We start from the raw sequence: 19986 nt of genomic DNA, 5'->3' as shown, positions 1-19986 counted from the left end.
ACGCTTACTTCTCTATTGAAACTTCCTAGAACAAGACAGCTCTTAGCACAGTTATGGTGGTTCAGTGGCTGCACGGTTCGTGCTCCCTGCCTGGAATTTGAACGCATCGTGTATTTCTAACAGGCTGTATGTCCTGAAACGGTGCACAAATCTCCGTGGGGTGGAACTCAAGCCTCGTGGAACTGTCTTTTCGTGGTGCACCATGGGTATGCAAATCAAGGCGGCTCCGGGCTGGGGGGAGACACCAGCTGTCGCGGCGGGGAGGCGCCAGGGGGACCCCCGGGCGGTAGCTCTTCCTCTTTTCTCTGTGGTCTGCAAGGGAACTCGCGCCCCGTTTGCCCAGAGAGATAAGGGTGTTTCCCGCTGGTGCCGGCCGGTGTGGAGCCTTATACCGAGGCTGGGGCCGTTTGCCCCAATTGTTTAGATGCTTATCATTGCATACCCACAGGGACACCTTACACCTCCCCCCACTCCCGCTCCTCCTGCAACCCCCCCCCCCCCCCCGTGATGGGGCAGAACTGGAAACAGTAAAGCAACGACATTCAGGCCCTCTGTGGAGGCACATCACTACCCCTCCTGCAAGAGATGGCATCCAATTTATTTATTAAAAGATGGTTCCACCAAGGAGGAAAAGTGTTCTTAGCAGAAGGAACCGCCTATGTGAAATTATAGGAGATGCACACCGAAAGTAATTCAGTGTGTAGTGTGTCTGAATGAGGGTGGGATTCTGACTAGGCACTGTCTGGGAGAGAGCTGGAGTGATGGCAGAGCAAGCTGCACCTGGAAGGGGCTTGGATTTCATCTTGTCTGTGATGGGGAGCCATGGAAGAGTATTGAAGTCAGAGGACTGAGTCGTTGGAGGTGCCACGCGGGTGAGCTGCCCTGAGCATAACTTCCAGAGCAAAAACTTTCAGCACTGCTAATATCTATACAAACTACAAAACTAGAGAGGACTAATGAGATACCAGGTTATTTCTTACATAAGTGATTTCACTGAAAATCCTGAGGGGGGAGAAATCGCACCCTACAGGATGGGCTCTAATTTCCCATTTCATAGATGAAGACACAGAAACACAGTGATGGTGTTAGGATCCGTGATCAAAGGAACGAGACTGATACAAAGCGAAGGTCAAACAAAACTTTATTTCGCGCCAAGCATCAAGAATCAAACTGACCGGTCAGGGCTATCTCTTACGAAAAGGCGATGATGATCCCGACAAGGTCACTCCCAAGAAGGCCGCTCCGGACGAGGCTGCTCTAGATGAGGCTGCTCCGCAGATGAGGCCGCTCCATGATCGGAGCCGCTCCCAAGAAGAGGCCACTCCCAAGATGAGGCCGCTGCTCCATGAGGTTGCTCCCCAGACAGGGCCACTCCCAAGAAGAGGACATTCTGGACAAGACCGCTTCCCGGACGAGGCTGCTCCCGACGACAAAGAGGCAACGATGACAGCGACGATGACAAGGAGGACAACCCGGATGACACAGACTCTGTTCCCCACGATGTCACTCTGACAAGGTTGCCACCCAGAGGAAGCCACCACTGCGGACAAGGCCGCTCGTGGCTCGGGGTGGCAAGGCATTTTGCGGCGAGGTTGCTGGCGGCTAGGGGCCGTTGGCATCTCAGGGCCACTGGCGTCTCGGGACCGCTGGCATCCAGGGGCTGCAGGCGTCAGGACCGCTGACCGCTGTGCCGCTGGACTGCTGGACCACCGGTGTCTCAGACACTGCTGATGTCTAGGGGCTGCAGGCGTGGGGACCACTGACCACTGGACCGCTGGTGTCTCGGGACCGCTGACCACTAATCACGGACCCTAACAATGTTAGCTAGCTTTTCTAGGCCGCTCTGCTTGTAAGTAGCATGGTAGGCTGACATATTTTATATTATTCGAGCTCAGTGAGCTCTCCTGCTCCCCCCAAAGGCCCCTCCATAGTGACCCAAACACGACCAGACTGAAATCCAGCCTCCATCCCTTGCACCACTTTAGGTTCAAAGCCAACTATTCACTCCTTTTAAATCTTTTCTTTTTTTTTTTTACAATTTTTTTTTAAGATTTTATTTATTTATTTGACAGAGATCACAAGTAGGCAGGGAGACAGGCAGAGAAAGAGGAGGAAGCAGGCTCCCCGCTGAGCAGAGAACCCGAGGTGGGGCTCGATCCGAGAACCCTGGGATCACAACCTGAGCCGAAGGCAGAGGATTTAACCCACTGAGCTACCCAGGCGCCCCTCCTTTTAGATCTTTTTAGGCATTTTAGTATTTGGGTTTTTTAAAAAAGATTTTATTTATTTGTTTGTTTGTCAGAGAGAGAGAAAGAGAGAGCATGAGCAGGCAGAGTGGCAGGCTGAGGCAGAGAGAGAAGCAGGCTCTTCGCTGAGCGGGGAGCCTGATGAGGAACCGGATCCTGGGATCATGACCTGAGTGGAAGGCCGCGACTCAATGGACTGAACCACCTGTGCTTCCTGCACTTTAGTGTTTTTTTAAAAAGGTTTTATTTGACACAGAGAGAGGGAGAGCACACGCACAAGCAGGGGGAGTGGCAGAAGCAGGCTCCCCACTGAGCAGGGAGCCCGATGCAGGAACTAGATCCCAGGACTCAAGGTCTGTGACCTGAGCTGAAGGCAGACGCTTAACCCACTGAGCCACCCAGGCACCCCTGGGCATTTTAGTGTTGATTCAACTGCTGTAATTTTGTTTATGCATTTAACTAATTAATTTTGCATTTAGTTGGAATGTGATTTTCTGGCCTTTAGCCTGGTGGTGGGATATGAGAAGGCAGTGCTCTTAAGGTGGGGTTGTTCCTGGTGAGTGGTTGGCTGGAACCCAGGCTGGATCTTTTGTCTCTGGAGACTGAGCCCTGGAATAGTTGGGGAAGGGCCATAAAAGGCCTCCCCCATCTCCTAGGGTGAGGTCCTCGATTCTAGCCCTGTGGTGTGGCCAGAATCTTCTAGGCCTCTGTATGATGGGGCTATGTGACATCACAGCACCATCAGCTTAAAAACAGCACTTCATCGGCGGATAGCAGAATCTGTTTCTGGACAGTTCTTCCACTCTGTCTCCTGGCTGTCTGGCCAGAGATGCCTCTGGGGCACCAGACTGCTGACTTGCAGAGGCCTCTTGCCTTAGGTTTAGGCATAAAACTCCTGAAACTTCTCCCGAGACCCTGCGGTTCCACCTCTGCATCAGCCGACTCCTCTCCCTGTCGGCTTCCTCTTCACCTTCCACCTCCGCCTGCGCCCTGCACGCTGCTGAGCCAGCCGGGTGGGCACTGCGCCGGAGAGGTGTGCGGCGCTGGACCCGGCTGGCCTGAAAGCCACACTGCGTAGAATTTGACATCAAAAGCCTTTGTATCTTTTCGCACACTGAGCACTTAACTCAGGTCCTGTTGCCAACTGTACGACCAGCATACGTTTGCTGATCCTCATTACTTGCCAGGTGAATAAATGGACCCAAATTATGTTACAAAAATTTAGCACCTGCGGCCCTTCCCTCCCAGGATTAGAGTAGCCCCAGGAACTCAGACTATGACACCCCTATACTTGCAAACTCCCGTTTGTTCAAAAGAAAAGCGCCGAAGTCGTTTGAGAGGAGTTCATATAGAATATATTTCACTCTTTAAAAATAAAACTTTCAGCGTAGCTAACATCTATACAAACTACAAAAATAAACATCTTCATATAAATAATTTATGTGGTAGGATGTGTGCAGCTGCCAAGCATGGGGGGCCCAGGCCTCGCAAAGGGTGCTAGAGGACCCCTCCGTCTTGGTCTGCTAGGGGCCAGTAGCACAGGGGTGTGGGGGTGGGGGGAGCCTCTCCCCCATCCGGACAGGCGCCCACACACACAGCCTGGTGTCGAGGCTGCTCTGAGCCCAGAGACTGCTGGTTTCGTAGGACAGCAGGGAGATCCGTGACCGCTGGGGCAGGGGAGGGGATGAGAGAGACAGCAGCAGCGGGGTTCTCCAGGCAGCTGTCCTGCATTTAGTAACCACCCCCGCACCCCCCGCATTGCTTCCCGGTGACCTCATGTGGCCAAAGCAGGGTCTCCTTGCTTCAGGCACTCTTTCATCCAGTGGCTGGACATGGTCCCCTAGAACTGAGGTTGCTGGAGCCGCTGGCAGCTGCTGTGGCAACAGGGGACCAAGTGGGCTCATCAGAGGCTGGATGGATGTAGGCACCAGGCAGTGGGGGTGGGTGGAGGGCCACTGTCATGGAGGTAGTCACTCTGGCAAAGCTCTGGGGAAGGGTAGGGGACAACCCCCAGCTGAGCCCTCCTTCTCGTGGAGCTGGGGGGCTGAGGACCTCTGGGCTCTCCTTGTACATCTGTACCACCTGGAGGAGACAACGGTCCCAGTGAGCCCAAGGCTCCCAGGATGTCAGTCCCCTACAGCAGCTCCCTGGTGCATCACCAGGATCGTTGGGAAGCTGTGGCCCTTGTTGGCTTCTAGAAGGATAAAAGAGCCGACAAGGGACAGGATGTGAAGGTCTAGGACAAACCCTGCACCTTGCTCTGGACCCTAAACGCTAAGGTGGGTCCCATGAAGCCAGGAAAGCTGAGGGGCAGGGACATGGTGTTTGGGCAAAGGGAGAGGCTGCCAGCCTCAGCTGACCTCCTGGGGAGGGTCCCTGGGAATTGAGTCCTGTCTTTGGGCAACTGAGATTTTCTTCCTGGCTCTGACTCTTCCCTTGCTTGTCCCACCCCAAGCCCTGGGCTGGGAGCAGGGGGAGGGTATGGTCACCTCTGGTGGGGGGCCCAGGATGGAGAGCAGCACGGGCAGCAGCACGAGCCCATGGAGGAGGCCCAGGAGTGTGAGCACTGTTAGCACCACGAAAAAGTACCTGCGTGGGGCAGGTGGTCAGCCTGGGTAGCCCCTGTGGTCAACGCAGGCAGGCTGCACCTCCCCACCCCAGCCGTCCCCTACCTTATGATGAAGTCAAAGTTGGAACCAGCAAGCATGAGCAGACCCAGCAATGTGGAGACAGCCCCATCGGTCACTGGAGCCAAGGTGTGCTCCAGGGCACAGGCAGCCCGCAGGTTCCGGCTCCCCTGGGTGGTCAGGAAGCCCTGTGGGGACAGACAGGCCCTGTAGCTGCTCCTTGTCCAGCCATGCCCCCAACTTCTCATCTGTCCCCAGGGCTCGCAGGTCAGGTAAACTGAGCTTTGAACTGTCCAGGAAGTATGCCTGAGTCTATTTAGGAAACACTATACACGTCCACGGGGAGACACCGCGAGAAGTCTAGAAGAGTTGGCAAACAAAGCCTGTCACCTGTTTTTGTAAATAAAGCTTAGCTGAAATGCAGCCACACCCATCCACGTACATATTATTGTCTGTAGCTGCTTCGAGGCTACAGTACAACGGTAAGATCCCAAGGGACACTGTGACCTGCCTGCCTAAGATATTTACTGTCTGGCTCTTTACACAAAAAGTCTGCTGATGCAGGTCCAAAAGTCCAGCAGGATGGACATCAGAGTGCTCACAGTGACTTGTTGGGATGGGATTTCAGAGGATTTCTAATTCTTCCTTTGTACTTCTCTGCACGCTGGCTTTCCCCACCTCCACGGAGTACCTATCGTTCTTGTAAGGAGAAGCACAGGGCTCTTGGAAAAGGAAGGGAGCTGTCTGCGGGGTCCAGCCAGGTTTGTGTCGGTGCTGCCTGCGGGTCTGGGGCCCCCGCCCCCCTCCCACTCCTCCTGAGCCAGAGAACACCAAGCTGTGGGAGGGGCCGAGCCTCTCCGTCTCAGCCTCTGTACCCGTGCTGCCCTCCAGCTACCGTCCCATTTCTCTGATCCCTTCACAGTAAAACCATCCCAAAAATTACTGGTTCCCATTTTCTCAACTTCTATTCTGTCCCCATTTTGGTCAAGGCCTTGTCCCCTCCTCTCTGCTGAAATGGCTGCTTATTTATTTGTTCACGTGTTAATTGTTTATCTCTGCACTAAAGGATATAAGCTCCTTGAAGGCAAAGCCTGTCTGTGGGCACCCGGTGGCTCAGTCTGCTGGGCCACTGCCTTCGCTTGGGTCACGATCCCAGGGTCCTGGGATCAAGCCCCATATGGGGCTCCCTGCTCCGTGAGGAGCCTGCTTCTCCCTCTCCCTTTGCCTGCCATTCCCCCTGCTTATGCACTCTCTGTCAAATAAATAAATAAAATCGTAAAAACAAAACAAAAGAAAACAAAAAAATAAACCCCAGCCTGCCTGGATTGCTATTATATCCCCAATTCTTTTTGTTAAGTTTTTTTATTTATGCAGTATCTATACCCAATGTGGGGCTCAAACTCATGTCCCCGAGATCAAGAGTCACATGCTCTACCAACTGAGCCAGCCAGGTGCCCCTATATCCCCAATTCTTTTTTGAGGGGGGGTGCCCAAACAGGAACTTGAAACCAATTCTTAGGTAGTGACTAGCACATTGTGGGAGCTTGATAAATATTTGTTGACCACTGAAGCAGCGGGTCCACCCCTCCCCCAGTGCCTGTGCTCACCAGAGCCACGTGGACCGTGAACTCAACACCAATGCCTACAGAGGCCACAAGGATCACCACGGGGATGGCACTCAGTTTGATGCCCAGGAAACCCATGATGCCAAAGAGCTCCACAGTCATCATCGCCAGGACCAGTACCTGGGGAAGGCAGGGCTCACCCAGGGCTCCGGGGTGAAGGGATGATGGGCAGGGCGGGGCAGGGGTGGGGAGCCAGGGGTGTCTGTGGCCTCAGCCCCACGAGGACTCACTATGAGGCCCGCCGTCCAGGGGTTGAGCAGCAGCAGGGCGCAGACGAGGAAGGTGCATACCAGCAGGATGCAGACAGCCAGCAGGAAGGAGCGCCGCAGGCCCAGATACTGCTCCCAGAAGAGGAAGGGGGAGCCGCTGGGGTAGGCACGCACCCCGGCCCGGCCTGCCTCGGCGCACGCTGCCCGGGCCCCCTCGATGGCCTCCACGAAGTCTGCGGTCTTCTGGAGGCCACGCAGTAGGAAGGGGAACTGGGCAAATTCCAGGGGCTGGGCTGCCGGGACTGTAGACGGTAGGGGATGGCAGGGAAGGGGGGGTGCTGTGAGCAGGGGGAGCAGTGGGTAGGGCCTGTGTGGACCCAGGCTGAGGCTCCTGCTGGGCTCCCGACCTCCCCCCCACATCCCCCGGACTCACTGCGAAGGTTCTCCCCGGTGGTGTCATACTTGTCGTGCAGCCACTCGGGAGGTGGGGGGTAGAAGTTGGCCTGAGAGGCCGCCAGGCCCAGCGGGTCACTGCTTACCCACATGGTCAGCCCCACATAGAAGAGCTCGGGTGGAATCAGCCCGTCCTTATCCACTAGCTTCCTCGTGGTCAGCTGCAGAGGCGGAGAGGGCTGACAGTCTGGGCCCACGAGGCCTAGGGCCCCTCTTTGCGTCCCGACCCTTCCGGCCCCCCTTCCAACCTGGCTGAAATCCAGGGGCTCCCGGGCATCCCCCGTCTGGATGAGCAGCTTGTAGGCCAGCGCTCCATCCTCAGAGCCATTGCGGCACGAGTGGCGGCTAATGCGCCCGGAAGCCCAGTCCTGGTCAAAGGCAGCCTGGATTCCTGGGGGCGGAGGAGGGAGGGGCGTCAGGCTGTGGCCGCAGGGGCTCTGGCCTGCAGCAGCCCTCCCGGCCGGCCGTCTTGCCTCTCACCCTGCAGCCAGTTCCGGTAATAGTGCAGCCAGGTGCGGGGCGCCCGGGCGGCTGGGGGGGGCAGCACAGCCTTGAGAGAGCTGAAGCGCTGGTGCAGATCAAAGAGGGCGCGTTGGGAGTGGGCGTAGTCAAAGCCACCCTGTGTCACCAGGGCCACCTCGTAGAGGGAGAAGTACCTGAGCTGGGCGCTCAGGAAGGCATGCTCCTTGGTGCCTCGAGGCACCACATCCGTCAGGGCCAGCCCGTCCTGCACCAGCGTGGCTCCGTAGAGGCTCAGGCCCAGGAGACCACCAAAGAGCGCCAGCACCATGGCCTGTGGGGAACGGCAGCTAAGCTTGAGGCCCACGGAGGCTCAGGCAGGGGCCTTGGCCCTTGGCCCTTCTTGGGGCTCAGACGCACTGAAGCCCCGGCCCTGGTTCACCCCGCCTTCTCCAGGCCTAGGGTCTCACCTTGCTGTGTGACTGGAGCAGCAAGGGTGCGAACCGATAGCGGGCGAAATGGGCAAGGTTCCAGCGGGCACAGGGCAGGGAGCTGCAAGCTGCCTTTTGCCTGGGCCCCTCCTCTTGGCCTAGGAGGTCCCTCGTGGACCCTCCCGGGCTGAAGAGCTCAGAGCCCAGCGGGTCAGAAGGTGGGGGCACCAAGTGGGCGCGGGGTGGCAGGATGGTGACCACATGCTGGCTGCTGGCTTCACAGTGGGTGAAGGCTTGAACTGTGGCCGTCAGGTGGGCAATGCCCACAGGGACCGTCCTGTCCCCGAGTTCCTGGGGCAGGATCTGGATCACCCGAGCTGAGCAGGGGCTGCAGGAGGCAGAGAATGGGGATGACAGGTCTGTGGGAATGCTGGCGAGACGGGACGGACGGGACCACAGAGGTGAGGGCTGATGGGGCGGGAGACGTGGGGACAGTACCTAGAGAAGCAGCAGAGCACATCAAGGCGCTGGCAGTGGCGCCGGTGCAGGTCCAGGCTGAGGACCGCCGGGAAGACAAGCATCACAGCTGCAAAGTTGCAGCCGACCACTATGGCCGCCTGGGGGACAGACAGGAGGGACACAAAGGCTGGATGAAGCAGGCCCCTGGATTCATGCTCACCTGGAACCTGGGCCCTTTCCTGAGGCCTCACCTGCAAGGAGAAGGCCCGCAGTGCAGGGATGGGAACGAGGGCGGCCATGAAGAAGGCAACCATGTGGTTGATGGATGTGAGCGCGACGCTGGTCCCGGTGCGCTGCAGACACTCGCCTGTGCGCTCCTGCCAGGACAGGGGAGGAGTCATGGGTCCTCAAGGCAGAGAGTGAAGGGGAGGCTTGGAAGCTTGGGATGGAGGAGGGGGGACCGTAACCACACGGAGCTCACACTTACAGAGCGCCACACACACGTCACATACCCGCTCATACCACACACGCGTCACACACATTGTTCTAACAATTCAGCCAGAGTTCTCACCAGTCCTCACAACACCCTCACAGCACAAGCACTATTGTCACCCCTGTTTACAGATGTGGAAACTGAGGCACAGACAGGTTGATTACCAGCCTAAGTCTGCCTAAACCAAGAGCCTTTTTTTTTTTTTTTTTAAGATTTATTTGAGGGGCACCTGGGTGGATCAGTGGGTTAAGCCTCTGCCTTTGGGTCAGGTCATGATCCCAGGGTCCTGGGATCAAGCCCCACATCAGGCTCTCTGCTCAGTGGGGAGCCTGCCTCTCCCTCTCTCTCTGTGCCTGCCTCTCTGCCTACTTGTGATCCCTCTGTCTCTGTCCAATAAATAAATAAAATCTTAAAAAATAAAGATTCATTTGAGAGAATGAGAGTATGAACGAACATGAGCAGGGGGAGGGGCAGAGAGAGGGAGAAGGAGAGAGTCTCAAGCAGGGACCCCACAGAGCGCAGAGCCCAATACAGGGCTGCATCCCAGGGCCCTGAGATCATGACCTGAGCCGAAATCGAGTCGGACGCTTAGCCAACTGAGCCACCCAGGCATCCCAGCCAGGAGGCTCTTACCCTATGCTGAGCTGCTTCAGACCAGCCGGGACTGGTGGATGAGGCCTCACCTGGAGAGGGGTGCCAGGGGGAGCCTCTGTGAAGGCATGTGCCAGCAGGAATATGTCATCCACACCGATGCCCAGCGCCAAGAAGGGCAGTACCTGGAGGGGCACAGGGGTGGGTAGCTGGAGGAACTGAGTAGCCTGGACAGAGACAACCACTGCCCCCGACGTCTGCGTGGGAGTCCTGGTATACCTGGGTAGTGGCAGCATTGAAGGTGATGCCGAGCAGGGCGCAGAGCCCAAGGCCCGAGGCCACTGCCAGGGCTACCAGCAGCACCCCTGCAAGGCCCACTGCACCCTGGGACTGGGCACAGTCCCAGCGCAGCATTGTCACACAGGCATAGGCTAGCTGTGGGGAGAAAAGACACAGGCTTGGATGGCAGCTCCCCGGGGGGGAGCACCGGGTGCAGGTTGGGGCGAGGAGCCAGGAGCGGGACCCACCATGAGCAGATAGCCTCCCACCACGCGGGCAGCACTGACTTCGGAGAAAGCGTGCAGGATGTCATCCAGGGTGGTGGAGGAGAAGGCGTGGATCTGCTGGGATGAATTCTGAGGCAGGGCCTCCTGAGCCAGCTGGGAGGAGAGGGCGGAGGTGAGGGGGAGGGGAGGAGGGCGGAGCCTCATGGCTCCGCCCCCCGCCCGGCTACACACGCACCTGCACGAAGCGCCGCTGCCAGGCCTGCAGCACCGTGCCGGCCTGCTCCTCGCTCCAGCCGATGTCGTGTGTCTGGTAGTCGCCTCGGAAATGCTCGTACAGCTGGCGGGGACTCATGAGCAGGAAGGTGCTCTGCAGGGCTTCTGCCCTGGCGGGGGTGGGGGGGATGGCAGTGGAGGAGAGTCAGGGGTCAGAGTGGGCTGGAGCACCCAGCGGTGGGCTGAATGGGGGCAGGGTTCTGCTGGAGCTGCTGGGAATCAGAGTGGGGATTCCCACGCCTGGGATCCCCTTGCCAGCCCCAGGGGGCCTTACCTCAGCAGCTGTCCTTGGGGGTCTCTGGCGATGCCCCCCAGCAGCAATTCCTCCTGCCAGTGCATGAACTTGTGGGAAAAGCCGTGGCAGCCCCCACTCAGCTCCTGAGCCACCTTGGGAGCCTAGAGGGGGACAGGAGAGGCCTTGGTCGTGGGTAACTGAGGGCCCCTGGGCTCGTACCTCCAGGAACCATGCCCTCCACGGGGCTCCGTTGCCTGCAGTGGAGACAGCTATTCTCCAGAGCCTCTCGCCCACCCTGAAAGTGAACAGCTATTGTCCTGCAGAGAGGAGCCCACTAGAGGAAGCAGAGGCCTGGAAATAGGCTTCTGGGAAGAGCTGGAGTAACTCTGGTGGGTTTTGGGAAAAGGTTAACATTCACAGGGCTACAGAGACACTCAGGAAACTAGGTATGACACTTGTGCTTAGCTGGTTTGCCCTCAGTTTCTCTGTACAAGTCTGTTTGGATAAAGTCTGGTGTCTCTGGCTTTAGAAAAGCACAAAGGGGTTCATATATCACCTGAGGGTTCCTCTTTTTTAAATTTAAGATTTTATTTATTTACTTGACAGAGATCACAAGCAGGCAGAGAGGCAGGCAGAGAGAGAGAGGGCAAGCAGGCTCCCTGCTGATACGGGGCTGGATCCCAGGACCCTGAGATGAATGAGCTGAGCTAAAGGCAGAGGCTTAACCCACTGAGCCACCCAGGCACCCCACGTGAGGGTTCCTTAGGAGAATTGAATGGGAAAGGGAGAGCCTAGGTATTTGGCGCAGTAGGGGCAGGGTGACAATGTCTAGGGAACGGAAGGCAGAGCACAGAGCACAGTTTGCTCTCTCCCAGAAGAGAGGAACATCTGAGGAGGGGAAAGGGAAGGAAAATAGCCTTTCTCCAGCTGGCAGACCCGGCTGGCACCCACCTGCTTGCTGTGATGGTTAGGGGCACTAGGTGGGCAGTGGAGGTCATCAGGGTGCAGGCAGGGACGCCCCACATAGGCCTGGCCCACCTGTGCCTTGTCTAGCAGCTCCCGGAAGCCCTCGAGGGAGGCAAAGGGGCCCAGTTCCTCCAGCAGCTGCTCTGGGTCTAGGTTGGTCCACTGGATGTCAGGGCGGCCGCTGAGGGGAGAGCCCGTGGTTGGTGAGGGTAAAGAATCAAATCCCACCCTCCAAAAGGCTGCTGGGGACCCCCTGCTAGCTCTCATTCTCTTCCTAGCGGCTCATGCATCTGCCCGACCATAGGAAAGGTCTGCAGTGCTCAGCTTCCCAGAACTCCCAGGCTACACCAGCCCACCAGGTGGCTGCCCTGATATGGACATGAGGATGGACAGAACTTAACACAAGGAAAAGGCCCAGAAAAGCCCCACAGAGTCCCTTCCCAAGCCAGTTACCTTTGACTCTAACACATCACCGGTGGACACCTGCCTCTAACAGGTTTTCTTTCTGGCCTGCGGCAACAGCTTAGCCCCTACCTAGCTAACTCTCCTGGGCAAGGTCGCTTTCTGGGGATCTTTTTTTCCTCTTTGTTCTGTTTTGTCTAAATTAGACAGTCTTCCTTTCCTTCAGAGGCCAGGAGATGGGGGATGTGGAGAGACCCATGGGGCAGCCTGTGTTCAGGCCCGAGCCTCACAGGTGCTTTGGGCTCTTGGTACGGTTTCGAGCATCCTCTGTCTGCAGGGGAAGTCCCGAGCTCGCTGAAGCAGGGCACTCACGGCAAGTAGGCAGAGCCCCCTTGGAGTTTGGCTCCTTCCCAGAAGCAGTCGAGGGGGGTGAGGATCACGCACGGAAACAGCTTCTCAATCATCTGCCACGGACACCCCAGGCCACATCAGTCCCATCCCTGGGCTCCTTTCTCCACAGTCTCTGCAGGATGCCCTCTGTAACCCCCACCTCCCAACTCTTAACCTCCCCGTCTCTCACAGCCTTCCCCTACTTGCAGAAAAGGTTCCCCCAGACCCAGGCTCAAAGAACAGCTCTAGACACTCACCCGCTCAATCATTCCATTTTCAATTAGGGGAATTCCTGACTTGTAGCAGATTTTGTTCAAGTCCCAGGACCTGAAATGGCCGGGGCACAAGAGATCAGCAGAAGAGGGGAATTCCCACGCCAGCCCGGCCGCACATGCCTCGCTCCCAGCTGCTCAGGGACTCAGCCAGACTCACTTTCCATAGAGTGATACTTGCACTTTACTGGCGGTGAGGGCTGCCTGGAGGTGGAGGTCCAGAGCCTCAGGTGTGAGGACATTCTCCCCTTCCTGGCGTGGGGTCTGTATCAGCATCTGGGAGGTGTAGGCAGCCTCCTCCCCCAGCTTCTCCTTGGTGTAATGCAACTCTTGGCTCACCCGGCTGCCCACTGCCAGAGCATAGAGAGAAAGTGGGGGGAAGAGAGCCTCGGTGGATCAGAGCTCTGGGGCTGTGGGACCCTAGTCGGCTGAGGCTCCCCAGGACAGGGAGGAGGGGTGCTCTGAGAGGAGCCCCTGTTTTTTTCCTTGATGGTCATGCTGACTCCCCAAGCTCCTGGCGCTCTGCTTAAATCTTGAGCTTAGTGTGGAAGTGAGAGACCTCAGTTGGATGGCCTTGTGGAATTCTTGTGTGGTCTAAGATTTCCCCATGAACCAGGATGGCTCAGTGTGGGGCAAACTACTTCAGAGTGAGAGGTCAGTATGAGTTGGGGCAGGGCTGGGGTTAGGGAGGTATCCCGGTATGGGAGCCCTCACTTAGCCCCTTTGTGCTCTGGTGAGGAAGACAAGGAGGGACAAAAGGAATCAATAGGGAGACTGCCACCGGGAGGGTCTCTTCAAAGAACAGGCCTAGCGCTGTGGCTGGTTCCCAGGTCAGCTGGTCTCAAGCAGTGCTTTCTAGAAATACGTCTTTTTGCAGATTGTTATGCTAAAGAGGGCAGGGATAGGAGCAGCTGGTCATAATGGGCCTGTGGTGGCACAGATGAGGGGGACGATGCTTCTCCTCATGTAGGAAGTACCGGGATCACCTGGCAGAGGTGACATGGGCACCAACATGGGCCAAGGGGAAGAAAAGTTCCAGATCCCAGATCTCACTGTCCAGGCAGCAGGAGGCCCAGAGCCAGGCCTACCTCAGTCTCCTTGATCTCGGCACCCCTCCAGTCCTGCATTGTGCTGACCACAGAGTCACTCTCTGTAACTGGGGCCTGGGGCGTGGGTGGGCAGCGGTGCTGCCAGGGGATATGGCCTGACTGGGGTTTGGAGGAGGGCAAGGGCCAAACCACTGCTGAGGCTTTATGGCCTTGGGTGGTCTCAGGCTCAGTTCTGCTGCCACCTGTCCGGGGCCTCTTCCTGTTGGGTCCCTGTCACCTCTGGGGCCCATACGTTCACCTTCTGTGAGACTCCAGCCCCACCTGCGATCGTCGTGCTCCCCAGTCTCTTTTTCAAACCCATATAATCACCTCACTCATGAGAGCTGCACACCCTGCACACAGACTTACCCATATGCTCACACCTCCCCCACTCAAACCCCTTTCCTGGCCCTCCCTCACAGACCCGGTGTCCCAAAGCCATGCTGGGCACATGCCCCATTTTCTTCCTTCTCTGACTCCCCACTCCTCCCCCAGGCCTGGACTACAGTGTTTATTTCACAAGGCTTAGGCCAGAGCTGCCTCAAGGGGGGACCGGAGGGGACAGAAATAAGCTCCTCATAGTAAATGACCTCACTGAGGAGAGAGGTGCACAGGAGAAGGAAGGAACCAGAAAGAGCTATCAAGAAAGCAAGAAAGCAAGAAAGGGGAGCCTGGTTGGCTCAGTTGGTTAAGCGTCTGCTTTCGGCTCAGGTCATGATGCTGGGGTCCTAGGATCGACCCGTGCATTGGGCTCCCTGCTCAGCAGGAAGCCTGCTTCCCCCTCTCTATCTGTCCTCCTGCTTGTGTTCCCTTTCTCGCTGTGTCTCTCTCTGTCAAAAAATTAAGTAAAATCTTGGGGGCGCCTGGGTGGCTCAGTGGGTTAAGCGGCTGCCTTCTGCTCAGGTCATGATCTCAGGGTCCTGGGATCGAGCCCCCGAATCAGGCTTTCTGCTCAGCAGGGAGCCTGCTTCCTCCTCTCTCTCTGCCTGCCTCTCTGCCTACTTGTGATCTCTGTCTGTCAAATAAATAAATAAAATCTTTAAAAAAAAAATTAAGTAAAATCTTTAAAACAAAACAAAACAAAAAAGCAAAAGAAAGGAACACTGAAAATATAAAGTATAATGTCAAAGAAAATAGAGAATACTCAGAAAAAATGAGGCAAAGAAAAAAGTAAACCTTGGCTGACAACAATGATGGTGACAGATGTGAGGACAGGTGAACTAGGATGTGCTGTGTGGCCAGGGAGAGGCAGTGGGTGTAAGGGAGAGCCTGAAGGCTCTGGACACATCTGGCTTTGAGCCTGGGCTCTAACACTTGGTCTGTGCTTGGGGCAAATGACCCAGTCTCTCTGCCCTCAATTTCCTCATCTGTCAAATAGGGAATGTGCCTATCTTGGCAGAATTAGAATCAATGCAGGCAAAGTACTTAGGAAACTGCCCAGCACAAAGTTGGGATAAGGAATTATTATTTAATGGTTGCTGAGAAAGAGACTGTGGGACAGAAAAATGAGAAAGAACCGGAGTTAAAACGATTGAACGGCGGGGGGGAGGAGGAGAACAGGGGAAGGAGACATCAATACCAACAAGTCTGTTAAAAACTTCTGTACCTATACAAAAGGGAGACTCTGAGTTGTTAGCCAGCATGGAAAATGAACCCACCTTATAGATAATCCTACAATGGTAATACATATAATCCTATATTATAGGCAGTATGATTTAAAACAGCAATAAATTACCATCTATCAATTTAACAAAAATAAAAATAATGATTGCCCTCACTGCTGGCTTACAGAAGTGCACTCTAACCTACCATCAGAGTGTAGGCTGGTATGATATTTAGAGGGAAGCAATATTGGAATATATATCAGACCCTGAGAAATGTCCATAATCTTTGGTCCAGAAATTTCACATATTAGGGCCTGTAAGCTACTGTAGTGATGCAGACTTTCTCTGAGTGAATTGGGAGCCATGGTAGGTTTTGAGCAGAGGAATGAGATGACCCGACTTTTTCATCACCTAACAACACATTCTGGAGCTCAGCTGTGAGTGAACAGGGTTTGGCCAAGGGAAGAAGTTGCGAAAAGATGTTCTGGACCAAGTAGGTCTAGGGAACTGCCAAAGGCTCAACATTGCCGAGTGAGGCAGAGACAATTCTGGAGCAGAAATCAAGAGTTAGGTTTCGGAGGGCCTAACATGTGTGCTAAGGAGGCTGAACTTGATTCTGGAGACTCCCCAGAACCTCGCAGAAAGTAGTGGAAGGGCTCTAAGCAGGGGACCGACTTGGACAGAACTAGACACACCAGAGGAGGGCAGTGTGGAGGCAGATTAGAAGGCAAGTCCGGCAGAAGATTGGTCACTTTTCTAATAGACTTGATTTTGTTGGCCATCCTCTGAAAGGCCCAGTGATTCAGGGAAGCTAGATCCCTCCCCAGCCTCAGGGGGTGAGATCTGATTAGTCAATCACAGTAATTCCACTGCCTTTGCCAAGTGAAGGGTTTAGGCATCGGCCGGCCGCTCCACAGTTCTTGCCCAAGTGACCAAATGGGAAGTCAGCTGGGGGGAGGGGGGAGGGCTTCTGGTAAATTCTCCCTCACTTCCAAAAAGGGACCATTGCAGTAGCCACTTGGGACAAGGAGGTGATAAGCCACAGGACAAAAGCCCAACATGCTGAAGAAGGGTTAGGAGAAAGATAGAAAGAACCTGGGTCTTTGCTGATGTCCTTAGGGTGGCGGAATTAACCATCCAGGAACGGCTCTACTGTCTACTACTGGATTTCCTGTTCTTCTTTCTTTCCTTCTGCCCCCTTTCCTTTTTTCTCTTTCATGTGGCCAAAAGCATATTAAATGATACAATCAGTTGAGTACTACCAGAGACTGGAGAAAGGCCTCAACTAGAACAACAGCCACAAGGGTGGAAAGGAGGGGTCTGTTATGAAAGAAGTTAAGAGAGAAGAATTTGCTGGTTTAGTAACCAGTTAGGTAAGCAAGAAGAACTGAGCCTGACTCCCAAGGTTTCAGCCTTGCAGTTTTGCGTGGATAGTGGGTCCACCAACTCGTATGTTTCATCCTGCCTTCTAGATACATGTCCCTTGTTTACAGGGACAGCTCCCATTTCAAGCCAACTCTATCATTGTTCCTGTAAGTACCAACTAGGGTCTAATGTTGTATATATTTTATATCTAATGTTATATATATTTTTATTTTAGAGATCAATCTATCTCTGAGCCTTTTAGCTTTAAAATTGATCAGCAAGGGTGAGTCACAGCCTGTCTCTCACCATGGCAAAGCTGGAGGGGACCCTAACTCTGATAGCCAGTGTCCTGCTCCTTTCTTTGCTTTCTGTATTCGCAAAACAGGAAAGGAATAGAGAATAACTCTTTGGTCTTTGCCTTGATCAGCCCCTCATTGCCCAGGGCACTGCTGGGAGAAGCCTTAGCTACGGATGTACAGAGATGTACAGAGATCAGGTCAGGATCACTTTTATCTCACCCCAGTTCTGGCTTATACGGGACACAGCAGTGTTCTGAAATAAAGGAAGCAGCCCTAGGAATTGGCCACCAGCCTTTTACATCACCCCTCCACAAACAGCAGCAAAGATCTGGTGGGATCTAGCCTGTCCTGTGCTAGGGTGTAGGAGAGAGGATGAGGAACATGGAGGTTCAAGCAGTGTTTAGATGGGAAAGATCTGGGAAATGAAGGAGGAGGAAGGTGGTGGTGGGGAAACAGCTTCTATTGTGGCAGGAAATCCAACAGTCATCTGGGACCACCCAGGCAGCCATGGTGTGGGTGGGGTATGTGTATGTGCATGTATGCACATGTGTGTCCCGGGGCTGGGAGTAGGCAGCAGGCAGGCACAGAGAAACATCTGCTCTGGACCCCAGGGCTGGCCTAGAGTGCGTACGTATCTGTGAGGCTGCAGAGCGCTGGGGCAGGGTGGGGATGGGGTGTGGGAGCCCAACAGGCAGGCGTGCAGGCTCCAAGAAACATCTGCTCTGCATCCTCAGGCTTGCCAGCATTTGAAATAACTCAAGGGTGTGAGACTCTAACCTGGGCCTGCCTTTGGGTGTCGGCCAGGTCTGGGGGAGGTTTGAGGGGGACCCACCAATGCAAATTGCCCAGGAAAGAACAGAGGAGAGTTTGACTCTACTGAAGTCTAGTATAGGAAAGGCCCCAGGAAAGGAGAGTTATGCCAAAATTATTAATAAGAAATCATTTTTAGCTAATGCTTCCACCAGGAAGTGAGGATGTGGTTGTGTCTGACCTCGCTGTTGCCTCAAAGTGTAGACCCTGCGCCACTTTTTTTCTACTGAGTGGTTGCAGGAGGTCTCAGTGCATGGGACTCCAGGGATGGGACCTCTGCGTGGAGGCCTGCTAGATGATTTACTCAGTTTCCCGAGCCCAGGTGTTAATTTTCTTGATTCTCCTGGTCAGGTGTGATCTCTCCCTGCCTTCTCTTATTCCAATCATCATACTATATATTCTGTTGTATATTATATCCCAGCATGTATTTTATTCTACTTGCTACTGAAAGATTTTGGTTGCCTTTGCTAACCCTGCCATGCAGTAAAAAATACCCATAAAAAGTAGGTAATAATTGCTACACACACAGACACACACAAACTCACAGATAACTATTCTGCATACCTATTCACAGGGGCCCATCATCTGCAGATGTCCATTTACTGCTCCTAGCCGCCCAGGCTCTGGCAGGCAGGTACCCTCTCCAGACCCAGGGTGGAACCCACGAGAACTCAGTAGCTAGCTCCTCACCCTGTTCTTATCTTGGGGTCACCATACCCAAGCAGCTCTCCCTAGTGTCCACAACTCACCTTCCACCCAGAGCTGTTCCAGGTCTGTCTCAATGATGGCCACACGGAGACCCAGTGCCAGGGCTCCAAAGGCCAGCAGGCCCAGGAAGAGCACTTTGCCACAGTGTCTCTGGATCCCGCAGCCCAGTGAGAAAAGGAGGCCCTGGAAGTAAGCACGAAGCCAGAGTGGAGACTTCAGGCTCCCAGCTAGGATCTGGGATGGAAAAGAGAAGGGTCAGCCAGGCATTACTGCAACAGTGCAAGAATTCCTCCCCTCTCCTCCTTATGTGCACCCTCTGCCAAGCCCCAGGTTCTTGGTTTCTGGGATGCAGGACAGGTAGAACCTACACAGACACAAGGCCCAAAGGTGGAAAAGATAAAACTGTTTCTTGTTCCCCCATCTTCCCACCCCAATATATACCCGATTCTTTTCTGAGAGTAGGACATATATGCACACATCTGTTCTCAGGTGGTCAGAGGGGAAAACCAGACACACTCTCCCCGGCCAGATGAGAAGTGTACACACACACACACACACACACACACACACACACGCTATAACCCCCCTTCGTTATAGCGACATTACACCTTGCAGAGTGGCAAACCTGGGGAATCTCTAGATCTGCTCCCAATCTTTCTCCCTCCGGCTTCCCATCCACTCACCTGGGGTGATGCGGCTCGAGCTGGGGGTGTATAGCCAGGGGGCAGCTCTTGGAGTGGCGGCGGCCGAGCCATGCCGGCGGGGATGGGGGGCGTGGGCGCCCCCAACCCGCGTTATCTGGGATTCTCCATAAGCTGGCCTGGTACCCAGGTACCGCGGAGCCCCGCGTCGGGACTCAGTGGGGCAGCTTAGGCGCGGCGTGCGTGAAGGTAGGGTGCTGGGGTGCCGCGGCGGCTCCGATGGGGGGCGAGCGCAGCGCGCGTGCGGGAGTCGGTCCCGCGTGCAGGCAGAGCGACCCGCCCGCGACGCCCCGCGCGGCTAGAGGTGGAGGGCGCTGTGAGGAGGAGGCGTCCTTAGCTCCAGAAAAAGGGAGCGGGCCGGGACGACGCCCTCCCATTGGCTGAGGGGTCCGCAAATTACCCGGAGCCGCGCAGCCGGATCCGCTGCTAGGCGACGGCGCCGCGGGTGGGGGCGGGGCAGGAGACCACCCAGGCAGGGCCACCCCACGCCTCGCTTCCCCCGCCGCCCGCGGGGCCCTGGGGGAGGAGCAGGGAGGGAGATCCCGGGGAGGCACGGCGCTGGCCAAGCGTAAGCCAGGAGACGCCAATGCTGAGAAAGGGTATCTGCTGGCCGGCCCAGCCAGGACCCAAAGACTTCACTCTTTGCTGCCTCCATTCTCGCCCCTTTCAGTCCACTCTCCACCGAGGCCAGAGTCATCTCTCTAAAATGCGAATCTAATGATCGCTCCAAAACACAAAGCCCATCTGGAGCACGGAGCCCTGCACAATCTAACT

The 19986-nt window shown here is 55.4% G+C and overlaps 1 protein-coding gene across 11 annotated transcripts; it reads right to left on the bottom strand.

The window, feature by feature from the left end:
- Positions 1-3811: 3811 nt before the first annotated feature.
- On the bottom strand, positions 3812-19986 carry PTCH2 (patched 2). 11 transcript variants are annotated; one of them, XM_032302609.1, is made up of 22 exons: positions 19195-19974; positions 18553-18745; positions 12819-12987; positions 12623-12692; positions 12348-12439; positions 11559-11754; positions 10647-10768; positions 10335-10482; positions 10121-10252; positions 9873-10028; positions 9686-9778; positions 8761-8886; positions 8549-8667; positions 8090-8438; positions 7641-7953; positions 7409-7551; positions 7141-7321; positions 6729-7009; positions 6481-6618; positions 4919-5061; positions 4736-4835; positions 3812-4328 (listed from the first exon to the last, which is right to left on the bottom strand). In XM_032302609.1, the coding sequence occupies exons 1-22, from the start codon at positions 19264-19266 to the stop codon at positions 4062-4064; spliced, it is 3603 nt and encodes a 1200-aa protein (XP_032158500.1). In that variant the 5' UTR covers positions 19267-19974; the 3' UTR covers positions 3812-4061. The 11 variants fall into 11 exon arrangements, 10 of the variants coding, with proteins under 10 accessions (XP_032158500.1, XP_032158499.1, XP_032158501.1 ...); XM_032302608.1 differs by having other exon boundaries at positions 12798-12987; positions 19195-19973; XM_032302610.1 differs by lacking the exon at positions 6481-6618 and having other exon boundaries at positions 12798-12987.

This window comes from Mustela erminea, chromosome 10, assembly GCF_009829155.1.
Source record: "Mustela erminea isolate mMusErm1 chromosome 10, mMusErm1.Pri, whole genome shotgun sequence".
Taxonomy (NCBI): domain Eukaryota; kingdom Metazoa; phylum Chordata; class Mammalia; order Carnivora; family Mustelidae; genus Mustela; species Mustela erminea.
This window is presented reverse-complemented; position numbering and strand designations above follow the sequence as displayed.

Coding starts and splice junctions, on each gene's coding strand:
- PTCH2 (XM_032302608.1), bottom strand. CDS start 19,266: ATGGCTCGGCCGCCGCCACTCCAAGAGCTGCCCCCTGGCTATACACCC. Junction 8,439..8,548: donor GTGCTCTGCTGCTTCTCTAG/GTACTGTCCCCA, acceptor TGCCTCCTGCAG/CCCCTGCTCAGCTCGGGTGA. Junction 4,329..4,735: donor TCCTGGGCCCCCCACCAGAG/GTGACCATACCC, acceptor TGTCTCCTCCAG/GTGGTACAGATGTACAAGGA.